We start from the raw sequence: 16,261 nt of genomic DNA, 5'->3' as shown, positions 1-16,261 counted from the left end.
CGTGACATAAATATTTATAAACATTAAACCAGGGGCAACCAATTAAAAATCAGTGGGGTCTTAATAAAGAAAATCTTCAGCCAGTAAAGGTCCGGAGACATTTTTAATTATCTGTTATTTTAAACAGAATTTAACACTGAAATAAAATGAGGTATTTATGCATTCATGTTATACACTGAATTAAAAATTAATAATAATAAATTGCCAAAAATTGCATCCTGTGCTATCTCAGAGGAGTTGAGACTTGTGTCACTGTATTCCTGTATATCCATCAGTAGTTAAAGCTAAGAAGGCCACTATTTTAGCGGGTTACTTTCAATCTTAACGCCATAATTTAATGCGAAAAGTGGCCTTCGTGGCTTGCCATAGTCGACTGCCCAAAGATGGCGCTACCATATCACGTCAGCGCCCATAGGCCAAAGCGGTCGGTCTGCCGTGACCGTCGTGTAAAGCAGGACTAGTCAATAATGACTCCAACCAGAAGGGGGCAGTAGATGAACCGAACGGCCATTCTCAAGCTGTTTATTAAAAAGCGAATGGTCATTTCCAAAACATCCGTGGCTGTGATGCTGTTGTATTGCTAGATAAAATCATTAGGTACTTAGCCGTTAATAAACAGATTCAGTTTTAATGAAGTTATAATGTTTGCCTTTAAGTCGGAGGTGATACTCAGGTCATGAATGGATGAATTGGAGCCTCTCTGTGTGAGAACAGTAGGTGAAGCTGTCGTCATTTTATAAAACAGTTAAGCTACATTTAGCTGGGAGCAAGTCTTAGCTAAAGTAATCCATATGTAAATGCCTTCGTAGCTGGCATTATTCTGTTAGAATTACGGTAGTTTTTTTATTCGTGTTTGTTTAAAAAATGGTGTGATGCTTTCTGTGAGCGTCTGGGAATCAATAAATGGACTAAATGTTTGTATCCTCGAGCCTTTTCCATGTCAGCAATCTTTGCTAAAGCCTGTTAGCTTCTGGGTGGTAAAGAGGTGAAAACATGTGAGTTGTTTTTAAGTCAGTCTCTTGTTAAAGATAAACTCTCTGTTTGGCTCCTCCTTGAAGCTCCATCTCTTCTGTTCTTTTCCCTGAAAACAAACTCTTAAAATAACACTTCATAACTTAAATGTAAGTTATATATGTAAGAAATAAACAGAAGACAACAGATTCTGATAGAAATTGTAATCTTTCTATGACCAGAGAAGTAGCAATTAACAGTTAAAAAGGCATTTTATCCATCTCCAGTCTGCCACATCATCACATTTTGCATCATACATTTGAGCAGATTAGGAGACGTCCATGGCTCCAGCCTTATCAAAATATTATACATTGTTCTTAGCTGAAGGACACCGCTCTCATTCCATTCCCAGATATCTGCCACATACAGAATGAAAATTCTAACTATATCCAGACAGAGGAACTGTCTTAATTAGATAAACTGTTGTGGAAAACATTAGCTCCAACAGGCAGCTAATATTAAGGTGTAATAAACTCACAAATCATCAGTGATAATTAACCTGACACTCTGTTAGTGCAGATCAGTCTTTCAAGTCCCTGCAGTTAACTAAAAAAGAAATCCCCAAATCTAAACAAATCCACCAAAAGCTCCTTATGTTTAATAAAGTTCAAGATTGGACATCAGTGAAAATGGGCCCTGAGTTTATTTCTATAGTGCTAATTTACAACACATGTCATTTCAAGGTACTTTACAGTTCACCAGAACATCCAGTCAAATTTATTCAGAGTTCTCTATCTAATGAAAATCAGTTGATGGCATTGATTCTTTGACTCAAAGGCAATCCCTCACACCAAGTGTGCTTGTAGCGACAGTGGAGAGAAAAAAACTCCCTTTTAACAGAAAGAAACCTCAGTTAGAACCAAACTCGGCGTGAGCGGCCATCTGCTGAGGCCGATTGGGGTTCAAGGAGACAGAAGCAGACATAGAAAAAGAAGCAGAGATAGAAAAGGTAACTGTAAACCAGCTCCACAGGCAGCCCCGTCCAGGAAACACACAGCCAGGCAGACGAGCTCTGAGCCAGCTCCCATGTCAGAGGATGAAAGATAGAGAAACAGGCCTACACTGAAAAAAAACAGCCGTCGATTGCAGCAGCACAGCTGATATTTCTCTCCAAGATGGAGTCACAGCCAAACAGGAAAAGAACAGATGAAGCTACTATGAGAAAAAGCAGAGAGAGCAGAACGTTAGAGATTGAACTAACAGATTCTACAGAGTGGAAGAATATAGATAGAATGAAGCAGAATGATGAAATGGGGGTCCCTATGTCCTCCAAAAGTCTAAACCTATAGCAGCATAACTATAGAGATAGCACAGGATAACCTGACCCCCTTTCATTATAAGCTTTACCAAAAAGGAAAGTTTTAAGCCTGCACTTAACTCACTGACTTAAACCTGTAGTTGGTTCCACAGGAGAGGAGCCTGATAACTAAAATATCTGCCTCCCACTTTTAGAAATTGTAGGAACATTTAGTAACCCTGCAGATTGAGAGCGAAGTGCTCTGTTAGGGACATGAGGCCAATGAAGAGAAGCTAGGACAGGAGAGATATGATCTCTTTCTTTAATTTTCATCAGAAGTTTGGCTGCAGCATTTTGGATCAGCTGAAGGCCTTTGGATTATACATGTTTGGATTTATACATATCATACTTACTCATAGAGAGGAGTTTATAACAGCATCTTCCTAAATCAACAGTAATTATGCCATCAGAATGCAAAAGTATTGGGTTCTCCAGTATCCAAATTCATCCATAGCACAAAATTGAATCAGAAAAGAACAAAAAAAAAAACATTTTCTAAGCTCAGGTTTGTGCATCACTTTTTATTCCTGCTACTATTTTGAAATACATTTCTTGAAACTGACCTGCCACACCTGTGCATCCATCACAGTCCATCATTGTGTTATTTTAAAGAGTAATTATCTATTTCAGTTTATCAGTTGAGAGCTTATTAACTGGTTTTGTTACACTGCAGTCATCTGAATCAGGCCTGTTAAACCAGAGAAATATCAGGTTATATGCTGTCTGGGGCAGGGATTTCCAACCGTTTTTCACAATACAATTAAATCTTAATCAGATTCAGGCCACTAGATGGCAGCAAAGACTCAGTGGATAAATAACTGAAACTGATATTTAAATCCCACAGAGAAAGTTGGGTTTTTGATAAATATTCAAACATTTTCTATTCTATTCTAGCTTAACCAATCATTTCATTTTGAATTCTGTAAGATGTAATTTTAAAATCCCATTTATCTAAGTAGGATGTGAGATTTAACCCTGTGTTTTCTTTGGGGTTTGTAAATGAATTGTAAATGGCTAAATTTATTTTAGAGTTGGGTAAAAATCTGATGATTAAAAACAGATTCCTTAGTGCAGAAATTGGATAATCTTGATTCAAAATGATTCTTTTTGATTGTAACTGATGGCATGTTGCATGTTCAACTAGTGGATGCTGAAGCTCAAAAAGTCATAATTTCCTCATGTAATCCACCCCCCATGGACATGGACAATACATGCACCTTAGTTTAGTTTTGTCTTCGATTTAATGTTTCGTTTTCAATAACTCTTCAGTGCTATATTCAATAACTCAGTGCAATATTTGTTTATTGATGTTACTTCTTCAATAACTCAGTGCAATCTATATGTAAATATATACTGTTTACCCTGTATATAGCTAGCTCTTAGTTATAGAAAACATATTTATTGTGCAGGAATAAGGTTTTAGCTCTGTTACACTGGTAGCCAAGTAATCAACATTTCGTTGTCGAGATTTACCTTGTTTTTTTTTTGTGCAGTGACAATAAATGAAGTCTAAGTCTAAGTAGAAACTTTTACCCTGCTTGAATAAACTTGCGTTCATTTTCATAGCTTAATGACAAACGTTGGTTGCATTGTTTGTGCTTTTATCTGAAATCTGCCTTTCTTGACTTTGTTTGATGGACTTTTTTGTAAAGTTCCCACAAATCATGTTGTGTTTATGAGCAGGGAAAAGATGGTGGGTGTTTGATTTAGCTTACATTTTTTTTTCTGAATATCTATTTAATATTATCTTAAAGCTCTCATTTTAAAAACTTCAATGGAGTTTTGTCGCTGTTTTGGTTTCTCTGCTTTGTAAGAAGATTAACACACATATTAAAGGCTTTATATGCAGTTTTTTTTAAGCCTTTCAAAGTCTACTATAGTTATTTATATGTTGGAATAATATCTTGGTGCTGAGGAGTATTTAGTTGTTCTGAAATGTATTCGTTTTTGTGCTATTTTTTAAAAACAATGAATCAGGTTAACCGATTATTGAAGTAATCATCAACTAATTTAGTAATCAATTAGTTCGTTAACTGGAGTGTAGAGACTTAAAAATATGCATTTAGCTAACAGAGCAACCCAGTTAGAGCAATAATAATACCAAGATTGTAAAAAAAAAATCTAAACATTTCATTTTTGTGCCATTTTTAGGGCTGAATCAATCAGATTAATACATTAATAGGATTAAACATTTTCCATTTAAGATAAAAAAAATCAATATGCTCAAACCAGAGCTCCTCCTGTGGAAAAGTTTTAGTTTCACCTGGTTTGATTTTGTAAAATATCTTTGTAGAACCTTTGGCTATCTGAAAATAAAATCAACAAATCAGTTGATTTTACAAAATAATCAAAAAAGTGGTTTTTGCATAATACTATCATAGTCATTATGTTTTTCATTCCTTTTTTTTTTACTGTTTTTACTGTTCTAATGTTGATCTTGTTCTCCTCTAAACTGTAGATTCATAGATAAATATCTGAACATCAGTGACCTTTGAGTATGGATGTGAGCATTGCTGTGTCGCTGATCCGGGGTCAGATGGGAACGGTTGTGGAGCGGGCAGTGAACACGGCGGTGGAGACGGTTCTGGCCGAGATGCTGAAAGTGGTCGGGGTGAAGTTTGAGGAGCTGAAAGCTCAGGTGGTGGTGATGAAGAGGGATGTGATGGCCCTGCAGAGGGAGAAGGCCCTAAAAGAGAAGGAGAATGACAACATTCGAGCTAAGCTGCGCTACACTGAGCTGAAGCTCAAGTACTACAGGCAGGGCGTGGAGGAGGAGCTCCAGCAGAGAGCCTCGGCCTCCGCGTCGGTTCGCATCCAGCCTCCCACCTTGAATCGGATGCAGAGGTGTGAGGCCAGCGCCTCGGCTTCAGAGGTTCCTCTGTTGAATCCGGCTCAGAAATCTGCAGAGGAAACACGATTCAGGAGCCGCCAAGGTGCGTAGCTGTGGAATGGGACCTTTGCCTCCGCTCCTTCAGAGTCCCACTCCTAACCACTGTTTATGTTCCCAGAATGCACCTCCTCAGACAGCACAAACAGACCAGCAGCCAGAGTATGCTGTCCTTCTGATGGAGCGAGCTCAGACTCATCAGACCTGCTGCTCCCCGTCACGCTCACATTGAACACGGCTGCAGAATCTCTGGACAGCAATGCAGGTACAGATCATGCAGAACTCTATGCAGCTGCAAACATTTCTGTTCACCTCTTTCATACCAGGATCCGGTTCTAAACACCATCCGTGGTAGAGTGGCGGAGGTGTAGAAACTATACATGCACTTGATCTGAGATCAGGTTTGGAAAGGAAACCATGTAGCTGCACCCTTTGTGGATCGCCATTAAAACTGTTTGTCTTTTGAACAGTTTTTTTTAGTCATTCAGAGCATGACGCCTCGCAGAGGGAGGATTCAGATCGGGACGTCGAATGGACCATCAGCATGCAGCCCTATACGGAAAGATCTGCTGAGGCTCCTGCTTCTGTTAGGACTCTGACTCTGTTGTCAGGGCAACAATCCACTGCTGCTCCACCTTCCCCGGAGGTCTCAACTCAGGTTGATAGCTCCATGCTGCCCTCTTCTGCTCTAGAGGTGAAAGCACACATCTAGCTATCCTCTATTTTATTTCATTTTAAGCTGTTTAGGAAAATGTTTTCTGCACTGCAAAAAAATTGAAATCTCAAGAAGTAATTTGTTATTAAAATGAGTAAAAAAATTTTCTGAATAGAGAAGGTAATTGAGACACTTTGCCAATGGAACAAGATTATTTACATTTAACAGAGAAAAAACAATTGCATATTATCTAATTATCTTATTTTAAGAGTAAAAACGATTCCATAAGCAAATGGTCTTATTTATCTGCTTAAATTAAAGCTAAATGCACTTAATTTAAGAGCTTTTTACTTATTTCTAGATCAGTGCGACGATCCAAACCAGGATGAATATTTGATGCTCAAATAATAACTTTGTTTAAAGTTATAACTTTACAAAGGGCTTGCATGCCTTTGAGTAACTTGATAACAGATGATGACGTCATACGTTTGTGAGGTTCTGATAGTTTAACATATCTGGATTAATTTGATGCGTATCTCTGCAAGCATCTTCATGCAACACTTCAAAACACTTGAGTGACAGAAAAATCTTGAGAAGGCAGCAAACACTTGAGAAAATTACTCGATTCCACCTTTTGGTGGAGTGGCGGCCAAGTGGTTAGGGAACAGGGCTTGGAATCCTAAGGTTGTAAGTTTGAAACCCACTCCCACAGACTGCCATTCTGGGTCTCTGAGACCTGAGTGAAGTTGCCCCCCCCCCCCTTCTTCAAATCAGACAAAATTAGTGTCAAACGTTTGTGCAGCAAAATTTTTCATTTGCGGCGCTATCATTTTAAAGAAATATTTCTAGAGGTCATCAAAGGTCAACCAGCCCCCCCACCTTCTTCAAATCAGATGAAATGGTTGTCAATTAACTCAGCTCCGTTTGTGCTGGTTTGTGCAGCAACAATTGTCATTTGTGCTGCTTTGGCTTTAAGATATTAATGAAAATGTGAAGGTCAAAAGGTCAACCAGCCCCCCCCACTTTCTTCAAATTAGACAAAATTGGTGTCAAACGTTTGTGCAGCTAAAACAGATGTTAACTGACCTTTGATGACCTCTACAAAATATTATTAATATCATTAAAATGATAGCAGTACAAATACAAATTTTTGCAATACAAAAATATAACATTTTAAAATAAATTTTAAATAAATATATTAAAATATATAAATTGTTTGTAGAAGCCATCAAAGATCAGTGAACATTTGTTCATTCTGAAACTATAACTATAAATCTATAAGTTGCTAACCTATAATTATATGATTTTAAACTGTAAAAAAATTATAGCAGCACAAAAACTTAAATTTTTGCTGCACAAACCAACACAAATGTAGCCGAGTAAATTCACACCCATTTTGCCTCATTTGAAGATGGTGGGGGGGCCAACTTCACTCAGGTGTCTCTGGGCAAGATCCCTAAAACCCAGTTGCTCCCCGGGCGCTGCACAGTGGCAGCCCACTACTTCCCAAAGGGGAGAGTTGTATGCAGAGAGTTATTTCTCCATTGTTAGATCAATAAACTTACATTTTTTTTATTTTTTTTAAACTATCCTATCATTGTGATCCAGGTGTTTCATCTCAGGGAATCCATCTTCTGCATTTGTTTCGTTTCCTTTCGGATGGGGATTCATCATTTTAAGTTCAATTCATAAAACACTTAAGTGTGAATCTGACGCTCTGACAAAGTTTAAATCAGAGTGGGAATATTTTTAGCTTGTTCTTAACAACGGTCCTGATTGTCTTTAGGTGAAGCAGGAGGTCCAGCCTTCGCAGGAGGAAGAGGAGGAGGTGATCTGCATTAAGGAGGAGCCAGCAGAGGAGCAGGAAGTTATGGCCGACCTGTTGCTGGACTGTCAGGCGGAGCAGAGCAGAGCCCCAGAACCAGAGGTGACAATTAGTCCAGTTCAGGAAAGATTTACTGTTGTAGAGAAAATAATCTACAATTTTCACTTTTTCTATGGCTCAACTTTCTGATTTTGTAGTCAAGATTTTTGGAAGTCCCAACATGTTTGCTAAACTCTAACAAAAAAATAAGGGCACCAGTTTTAAGGGAATCGGGAATACCAGCAAAGTTAATGCTTCATAGACATAGACGCAGTCAAACATTTGAACCAACTTCTATGGTTTGTCGTGGTACCTTGGAATCAGATTCCAGGCTGTTAGAGAAACCAATTTTAGGTGACGACATTAGGGATGTAAATCACACCCATCATGGCGATTTGATTCAGTATCAATTTCCGATTAGATTTTTTTAGATACTCATTAATACACATGATACAATATGAATTGATTCTCTTGCGGACGAATCGATGCATCGGATCGTCGGCTGTTGGATCGATGCATTGATACAAAACGATTATTATTTACACTCCTAGATGACATCACAGCGCTCATCCACAGAACACTGCAGATTTGCTGATCAACACAAAGCTGGATTATTTTTAACAATCTTAAACAGAAAAAAAATTGGTAATGTTGAAGTTAATAAAGATAAGCAAAAGCCAACATTCAGCTAGCAGCGTACATTTGAACTGTATGAAGATAATGTACATATTAAAGGCTTTAGAACAAGCACACACTAATATCTATTGTTAATTGATGTAATTATAATATATCTACCATTAGATATTAATCTTTTATCCTCACCTTGTTCCTTAATGAACTTTTTAAAGTTACTAACTAAGCCTTTAATAAAGGACACACATCAGAAACCAATTTTTACTGTAAAAAAATAATATATGAAATACTTTTGCCATGACTACTCTTTGCTTAGTTCTTTTTAAGCTTGAAATTGCTGGTGAAGGTTCTCTGTCATCCAAGTCATTTAAAAAAATGTAAAAAAAAAAAAAACATTCCACTGGACTTTATTTGTTTGAGGATGTTTCTCATCCAGAAAGCTTTTTCCATTGGACCAAAACAAAGACTTATTTTGGCTTAGAAAACATGCTAATTGAACCGGACGAACGTTTCCGCCCTTTAGGAATGAGCAGTCGTTTAGGTTCTTTGTTAGCCTGCAATACACGATAGCCTGTCTATGACTCTGAAATGGGGGTTGTTAGAGGGAATTGTTGATCTGGCTGAACAGGCGAGGTGTTCTGGTCCCCTGTATGGCGGTTGAGGTTGCGATGGTAGCGGAAGGAATCAACTCAATCTCTGAATTGTAGGTTTTAGAAAGCTGAAATCTGGGAACATTCTTTGAGAGTTTGAGAGGGGCCTGAAGGAAGCCATCTATGTAAAAAAAGAAAAAACAGCTTTAAACAGAGGGGGTGGATATTTTGAATTGAAAAAGCTTCCTGGATGGGAAGTGAAACTTCTTCATACTTGGAAACAAAGTCCAGTGGATTAGTTTTGAACTTTTTTGGAAAGCTTGTAAATTATTTTTGCATCAGGTACAATTTTAATCATTGCCACCTGCTGGACACTTAGTTGAGCTTCTATCAACTTGACAGCTTCAGGGAACACCAGTGATCACCTTGTATTCTGACTGCTTCTCACATCTTATTCCTCTTGGCATCCGGTGTTTTGGAATTAGCTTCCTAGTTTACTCATTGCCAGCATGCCCAATATCGTACCTCCAGTTCCTGGGTCCTGTTACGGTAAATGCAGAAAATGTTTGAACGTAATAACAAGTGGAGCAAAAACAAAATGTAAATAAAGTACAGAAATAAAATGTTAGTCCATATAGGGCTGGGCGATATGACCTCAAATTAGTATCACGATAAATTGGGCAGTTTTACCTCAATAATGATAAATGCACAATAAATGCTTTGGCTCCTCTATCAGAAATAAATGCGTGTACAGGAAATGCAACTGATCTATTTATAATTTACTTATCTAATAAATCACATTAAATATTACTTTCAATTAAATATCAAAAGTCTTGTACCCATTCAAAGTCATTTTGGTGCCGCTGAATTAAGCATGCAGTGAGAACAATGTGCATCGTTTAAACTCGCGCTCAAAACCGGTCTGCTGCGCGCTCAACTCTGAGAACGAGCTGTTGACTCCTTCTCTGCACGCTCTGCTTCATCTCTGCTATCGCTCGGCTCCGCAGGATTAACTGATGTCATTTTGTTTACTGCTGTGTTAGACGCTTCTTCACTGGGCTGTTTATTCTGGATCAACAGTGAGTTAGTTGCAGTAAATCATATGATCCAGCTTTGGCGATAATTATTGTTACTGGTTGTATTATTGTTTAGAAATAGTTAGCCCAAATTCTGGTCTCATAGCAAAAGTACGGTAAACCTTAAGAGCAGAGTGTGAAGAATATGAATTATGGGTTGTAGAAGAATTATTAGCTTTGATTTATGGTACCAGTTTGAACTGGATAAGAGAGTAAATCTAGAAATAGACCCAATAAATCTGGAAACACATTGTTGACTAAAGGTGAAGCTGTTACTCCATCATAGAACAAACAGAATTAAAGGGGAACGCCGTTTTTTTTACATTTGGCCCTTGATTTTATGTTTTTACATCATGTTCTAGTCACCCATATGAGGTTTGTGTCATTTGGAGCTGGCGTACCATAAAGAATAAATTATGAACAGTTTAGTTTGTGCCTTCAACTCGTTGCCCATAGGAAGACGTTACCTGGATATAACCTAATGGAATATCTTCAGAACAGCTCCAACTGACTGAAGACTCATATGGGTGAGTAGAACATGATGTAATAACGTAAAATAAAGGGGCCAAATGTAAAAAAAAAAATGGCGTTTCCCTTTAATGGAATACAGACACATTTCACTCTGGCTTCATCCCACAGTACACAAACATGACTGTTAGGTTAATTGGCTTCTCTAAATTCTCCTTAGGTGTGAGTGTGAATGTTTGTTTGTCCTGCTTGTCTCTGTGTTGCCCTGTGATGGACAGGCGACCTGTCCAGGGTGGACTCCGCCTCTCGCCCGTAGAAAGCTGGAGATAAACACCAGCACCCCTCGCAACCCCACTTGGGATTAAGTGTGTCAGAAAATGGATGGATGGATGGATGGATGGATGGACGGACGGACGGACGGACGGACGGACGGACGGACGGACGGACGGACGGACGGACAGACAGACAGACATATTTCCTATCTGTCATTAGAAGAGATGACATCTGTGAGGTTGTTTCACCTGGATCCTCCTCTCTGCTCCTACAGGCCCAGAGGTTGGTGGCAGAGCCGATGAGATCATCTGCTAGCCAAATGAACCCCAGCTCCAAATTCCCCCCTGCTGCACCGTGTGTCTGTGAGTATATCTGTGTGTAGGTGTGTTTGTGTTGCTTCAGCCACAGTCATGAGGAGCTTTTACGTTAATGTTAATATTTTCTAAATCCCTATTTTTGTGTTTCTTTGGTCCCTCAGATTCTTTGCCTCAGCACGCTGGCTCCCCGCCCTCCACTACAGCCATGCAGCCGGGGGGCCTGCCCCGCGCGGCAGTGCGGCCCTGGAACAAAGACCTAAGTCTTTATGAGGAATACAAGCTGCGGAGGAACGAGCTGCGCAGGAGAAACCTGAACAGGCGCCGGGAGCTGGAGAAGAGTTTGCCTCAGCCGCTGCTGGCAGACCTGGTCAGTTAAGCGGGAAATCCAACGGGCCAGAGGGATTTTTTTATTTTGGAAATGTGTTTCTGATCATGATGAGGATGTCGTGTTAAAGGTACGTGAGCGGCGAGAGAAGACCAGGCTGAGGGTGGCCAAATGGAGAGCAAAGAGGAAACTCCAGGCCTGTCTGAACCAGACTCAGGTCAGTGATGACATGAAGCATCTGCCATGCTCATTTTTGCTAATATGGGTCTGGGAATAGATGTCCCAGAACTAGATGAAAGAACAACAGCTTTGCTTTCAGAAGTAGACCATAATGGTTGTTGCATAAGATTCCACCTGATACTTGTATATTAAACTTTATTCAAAATCATTTAGGGAGTAAAATCGTATACAACTGAGAAAGAATGGAATGTGAGAAACAAAAAGGGGATAAGAACTAATGGGAGAGAAAGAGAGACAGGAAAGAGCAAATTAAAAGAGAAAATAAAACAAAATGGCAAAAAGTAAAACACAGTAACTTCTAGAAGTCTGCTTCCAGACCTGTGTGAGATAAGAGAGAATGGTAAACAGCAACCAGAAGACAACAGTAAACATCAGAAAAGCTTCAAGAGTATTCCTTAGATGTCCAACTGTGTGGAAGGCAAAACCTATGATGATTACACAATGTTAATCAGGGTGCTATATATCTGTATCTGCAGCTTAATATTTAGTATCGGTCTGTATCTGTGAACACCGGGAACCAAACTTCCATTCTTCTTTCATTCCCAAGTTCTCCCATTGTGAGATGTGACCGGAGATATTTCTTTTTCACGACTAAATGTAGATTTTTGTCGACGTTGTGTCCAAATGTGTCTTCTAACCTTTAAGTTTCACTGTCAGGCTCACGGTGGCGCTACAGGTCAGGCTGGTGTTCCTGTCCACAGTCAGCATCAGCAGCACAGAACTTCTTGTGGTAAGAAAACATAATCAGCTTTGGAAATCTACTCTATTTCAGTTACATCCCTGATATTTACTCACCTACATAGGAGTTATTCACAGTGAGCATGGAGGTGGATGTTATCATCCCAATAAATGGTCTTTTTTAGCGGCTATCAGTCCCATAGAATGGCTTCAGATTGTGCCTCCTACCTACCAGTAGGCTCAGTAGGTTGAATAAATCCTAATCCTAAGATAATTCCTTTTTTAGCTGCATGATTAATGTATTTGTGTATTTTGAACATAATTTTAGTAGTTTATCTGTTTAAAAGAAAAAAAGTTGATTGGCATGATGCTCATTTCGAACAACCCCTCCCAAATAAATCTCCTATCCTGTCAACTTGTGTTATTTTTAAACACCACATTAAATCCGTGTGACTGAAACGGGGAATTCAAATTAAAGCTTTAAAATGCTGTTGTTGTTTTTTTTAAGGAGGTAGGCAGTAAATAAAGTAGATAAAAAGTATTAAAGGGGAACACGTTTTTTTACATTGGCCCTTTGATTTTACGTTATTACATCATGTTCTTAGTCCGCTGCCCCCGCGACCCGGTTCCGGATAAAACGGGAGACGACGAGTACATCATGTTCTACTCACCAATATGAGTTTTGTGTCATTTGGAGCCATTCTGAAGATAATTGGTTAGGTTATATCCAGGTAGCGTCTTCCTATGGGCAATGAGTTGAAGGCACAAACTAAACTGTTCATAATTTATTCTTTATGGAACGCCAGCATTCATAACATGTAGGCGAATCACTGTCCCCTAGACATCCGCGTTTACATTTTTTATATTTATATTTTTTTAAAACAAAGCGGCGCATGTATGACGTCATCCGTGCGCGCCGGCTACCATTCATTCTTCCTGTCTGCTAAACTGCTGCTAGTTTTCCTCACATGCCTGGAAGATGTCTAGTGCTGCTACCACAGATGATCTCGCTCTCCAAATGGAATTGAACGATTCAGATTAGCTAGAATGAATAGAAGGGGTAGAGCGTAGCCGCCTGTAGCCCGGGCTGCCTGTCACAACTCCAGTCTGGTGCGCGGATGACGCACCGGACTTGAGTTGTAACCGCGGATGTCTGGGGGACAGTGATTCACCTACATGTTATGAATGAATTATGAACAGTTTAGTTTGTGCCTTCAACTCGTTACCCATTTAAATAGGTAAATAGAAAGTGAAGCTTAAAGGTAAAGAGGACGATCTTTTAATTCTGGGTGGATCATCTAAATAAGTGGTCCTCCTAATCATCAATCATTCTGGTGATATCTTTACGTAAGACCGTCCTTCGTGCTTGCCCAGTTAACTATCTTTTTTTGCACATGCGCACTTTGAGCTATATATCTGTGGTGAGCTACGGTTTAAGACAGTCATTTAACTCACCTTTCTCACCACGGTTCTTTGAAAATGGCCGAGGGTCGTAAGAGAAAATGTGTCTACAAAGTGTATGAGAAGAAAAGAAAGGCCTCAGAAGAGGCATCGCGGAGCACAGAGGGCTTTTCTTGCAAAGCATTATGGGATTTTGCTGTCCCTGCTACCAGACAGGCAGTAGAATAACGGGGAAGTGATCATCTATCTGAACGGTCAGTTAACTGAGTTTGCTATAAAGTTCACTATATAGTCCCCGCTCTATATATAAATTGAGGGTTTTAGGGGTTAGAGTGGTCGTTCAAACACAGTAAGGTTGTATGAAACTATGAGAACAGCAACTTTTAAACAGAGCGTGCACAAGGAGAAATGGGCTTTTTAAAAGTTGAGAGGGCTGGTCTTTTAAAAAATTAGAGAAAAACTTTAATAAGAATAAGGTCACAATGCCAGGTCGAGGGGAATAAAGTCGTATGAAGTGGTAGACAAAAGGCAGCCTGTGTTTAATGCTGACCTGAAGCTGCTGTTTGGTTCAGCTGATCAGATCTTTACTGAAGCTTTCTTAGTTAAACAACCTTTTTTTATATAATAAAACCAGGGAACATACATGAGGCACAGTTTATTTTGTGCAAGAAGTCATTCAAGCTCTGAACGATGGGAATTAAGGCAGTGGATTCGCACATGCAAAGCACGGAACACAAAGCGTCAAAATGGAGTTACCGAGAAACAGACGGTTTTTCTCAGTTTAGTTCCACCCTTGTCTCTGCAACGCCTCCACTTATCACCAAATCAAACATACTAAGAAAACGATACAAAGAAAAATAGCTGCAAAAAAGACTTAGCACTGGTTATGTTGTGGCTTTAAAACTGATTTGTTTTGATCCCTTCTAAAACAAAGTATGTGAATTCAGTTAAATAATTGTTAAAATATATCTGTCATTTGTGTGTTTTTAGCTTTCTTCCTGTATGGGAAGCTTTTCAAAATTTGAAACATTAGTGCACTGGTTTATGTTAAAATAAACCTTTGGGTTAAGTTGTCGCAAGCAGGTTTTTTTGTGTGTTTCTTGTGAATTTGGTCTTAAATTTTTATATAATTTTGTCTTTACGCTCAGATTTTTTGTAATATCACGCCAATTAAGGGCCATAACTGACTAGTTCTAATACTCCATTGTATAAGGAAATAATAACATAGTTATAAATAATATAATACTAATAAAGTAGCTTACAAGATTTAGTCTCTTTAATGTTATTAATGACAGTAGGTCATAAAACCACTTAACTTATTGCTACCTAAATTTATTTTTATCTATATAAAATGTGTTTTTGCCACCAAACAAAAGCTCATTTAAATATAAATTAGTGACTTGAATGTTGCACATATAACAAAGTGCTTACAGATATCTGTGGTATGCACTTTGGCTGTTTTTTACTCGTCTCATCTTGTGTTTCAGCTTCCAGCAGCCAGCAAAGAAAGAACTCAGTGGCTCCAAACACCCACAGCTTCCTCTGCAGCGTTTCCACAAACAGCCCCACCATCCTGCCAGCCGTCCCCTCCTCCTCTCTAATCCTGCGGGGCCCTAACGTGGCCCCCCATGAGCACGCCGTCACATCATCATCATCCTCCTATGATCGGGTCGGCCAGTCGCAACGGAGCATCTCGCTGACAGATGTGCATTTTCCCCAGTGAGCTTCACATAAAGCAAAGCAGTCAGCATGGAGCTTATCTCAGGCTTTATAGGAACCCAACCACACACAGAGGAAGAGAATGAAACATATTCCAATGAACAGAATGTAATATTTATGGCACGCTGAATAAAATGTCACACATTACAACACGATTGGTAGATTAGCTGAAGCACAGATGACTGCAGATATTTTATCAATACTGTAAAAGTGTAAATGTGTTGTTCTGATAGGATCATTGATGTTCTCTACATGCTCACCGTTGATGTAATACATGTTAACTTCAATAAATATTGTTTCTGTCACTGTATGCCGACTGCGTTCATTACATCAGATAAATGTTTTCCTATGCAACCCAGAACCACCGCTGAGGTGTAGCTAGAACAAAAATACAATCACCAACGAGACGCCAAATAGTAGGAATCCCTGATATCATCTGGACAAAATTTAGAGCTGAATAGTTTTTCAGGGTTCCTTAAAAAGTCTTAAAAGGTATTGAATTCTTCAAAATAAAACTAAGGCCTTAATTAGTATTAAAATGTCTTAAATTAGTCTTTCATAGGTCTTAATTTCTAAAACATCATAAATAGGATTATTTTTATTACGATTTATTTTTGTAATCTAAATAAAACAATTTTTGACAATTTTTTTTAAAAGTATTATTTAAAAAAACAACGGCTCGCCATTATTAGTTCCGTCCCGGTGGCGGAACCAATAAAAACGTTGTTACGGCCGGCACATTTGGGAGATGCACCATTAACTTTTTGTCTGGAAAATATGAGCAAGTGTAAATGTAACGAAAATTTTCTCCAGCCAAGAGTTTTCTC

At 38.9% G+C, this 16,261-nt stretch overlaps 1 protein-coding gene across 3 annotated transcripts; it reads left to right on the top strand.

Moving 5' to 3' along the window:
• The first annotated feature begins 515 nt into the window (after nucleotides 1-515).
• Nucleotides 516-15,766, top strand: LOC107101405. Of its 3 annotated transcripts, none has more exons than XM_015400302.1 (10): nucleotides 516-713; nucleotides 4,767-5,241; nucleotides 5,317-5,460; nucleotides 5,666-5,889; nucleotides 7,637-7,777; nucleotides 11,029-11,116; nucleotides 11,233-11,438; nucleotides 11,527-11,613; nucleotides 12,294-12,366; nucleotides 15,203-15,766. In XM_015400302.1, exons 2-10 carry the CDS (start codon nucleotides 4,806-4,808, stop codon nucleotides 15,436-15,438), a joined length of 1,635 nt encoding a protein of 544 aa, XP_015255788.1. In that variant the 5' UTR covers nucleotides 516-713; nucleotides 4,767-4,805; the 3' UTR covers nucleotides 15,439-15,766. The 3 variants fall into 3 exon arrangements, with proteins under 3 accessions (XP_015255788.1, XP_015255787.1, XP_015255789.1); XM_015400301.1 differs by having other exon boundaries at nucleotides 4,761-5,241; XM_015400303.1 differs by having other exon boundaries at nucleotides 573-597.
• Nucleotides 15,767-16,261: the final 495 nt, after the last annotated feature.

This window comes from Cyprinodon variegatus, unplaced genomic scaffold (assembly GCF_000732505.1).
Source record: "Cyprinodon variegatus isolate N-32 unplaced genomic scaffold, C_variegatus-1.0 Scaffold1092, whole genome shotgun sequence".
NCBI classification, from domain to species: domain Eukaryota; kingdom Metazoa; phylum Chordata; class Actinopteri; order Cyprinodontiformes; family Cyprinodontidae; genus Cyprinodon; species Cyprinodon variegatus.
This window is presented reverse-complemented; position numbering and strand designations above follow the sequence as displayed.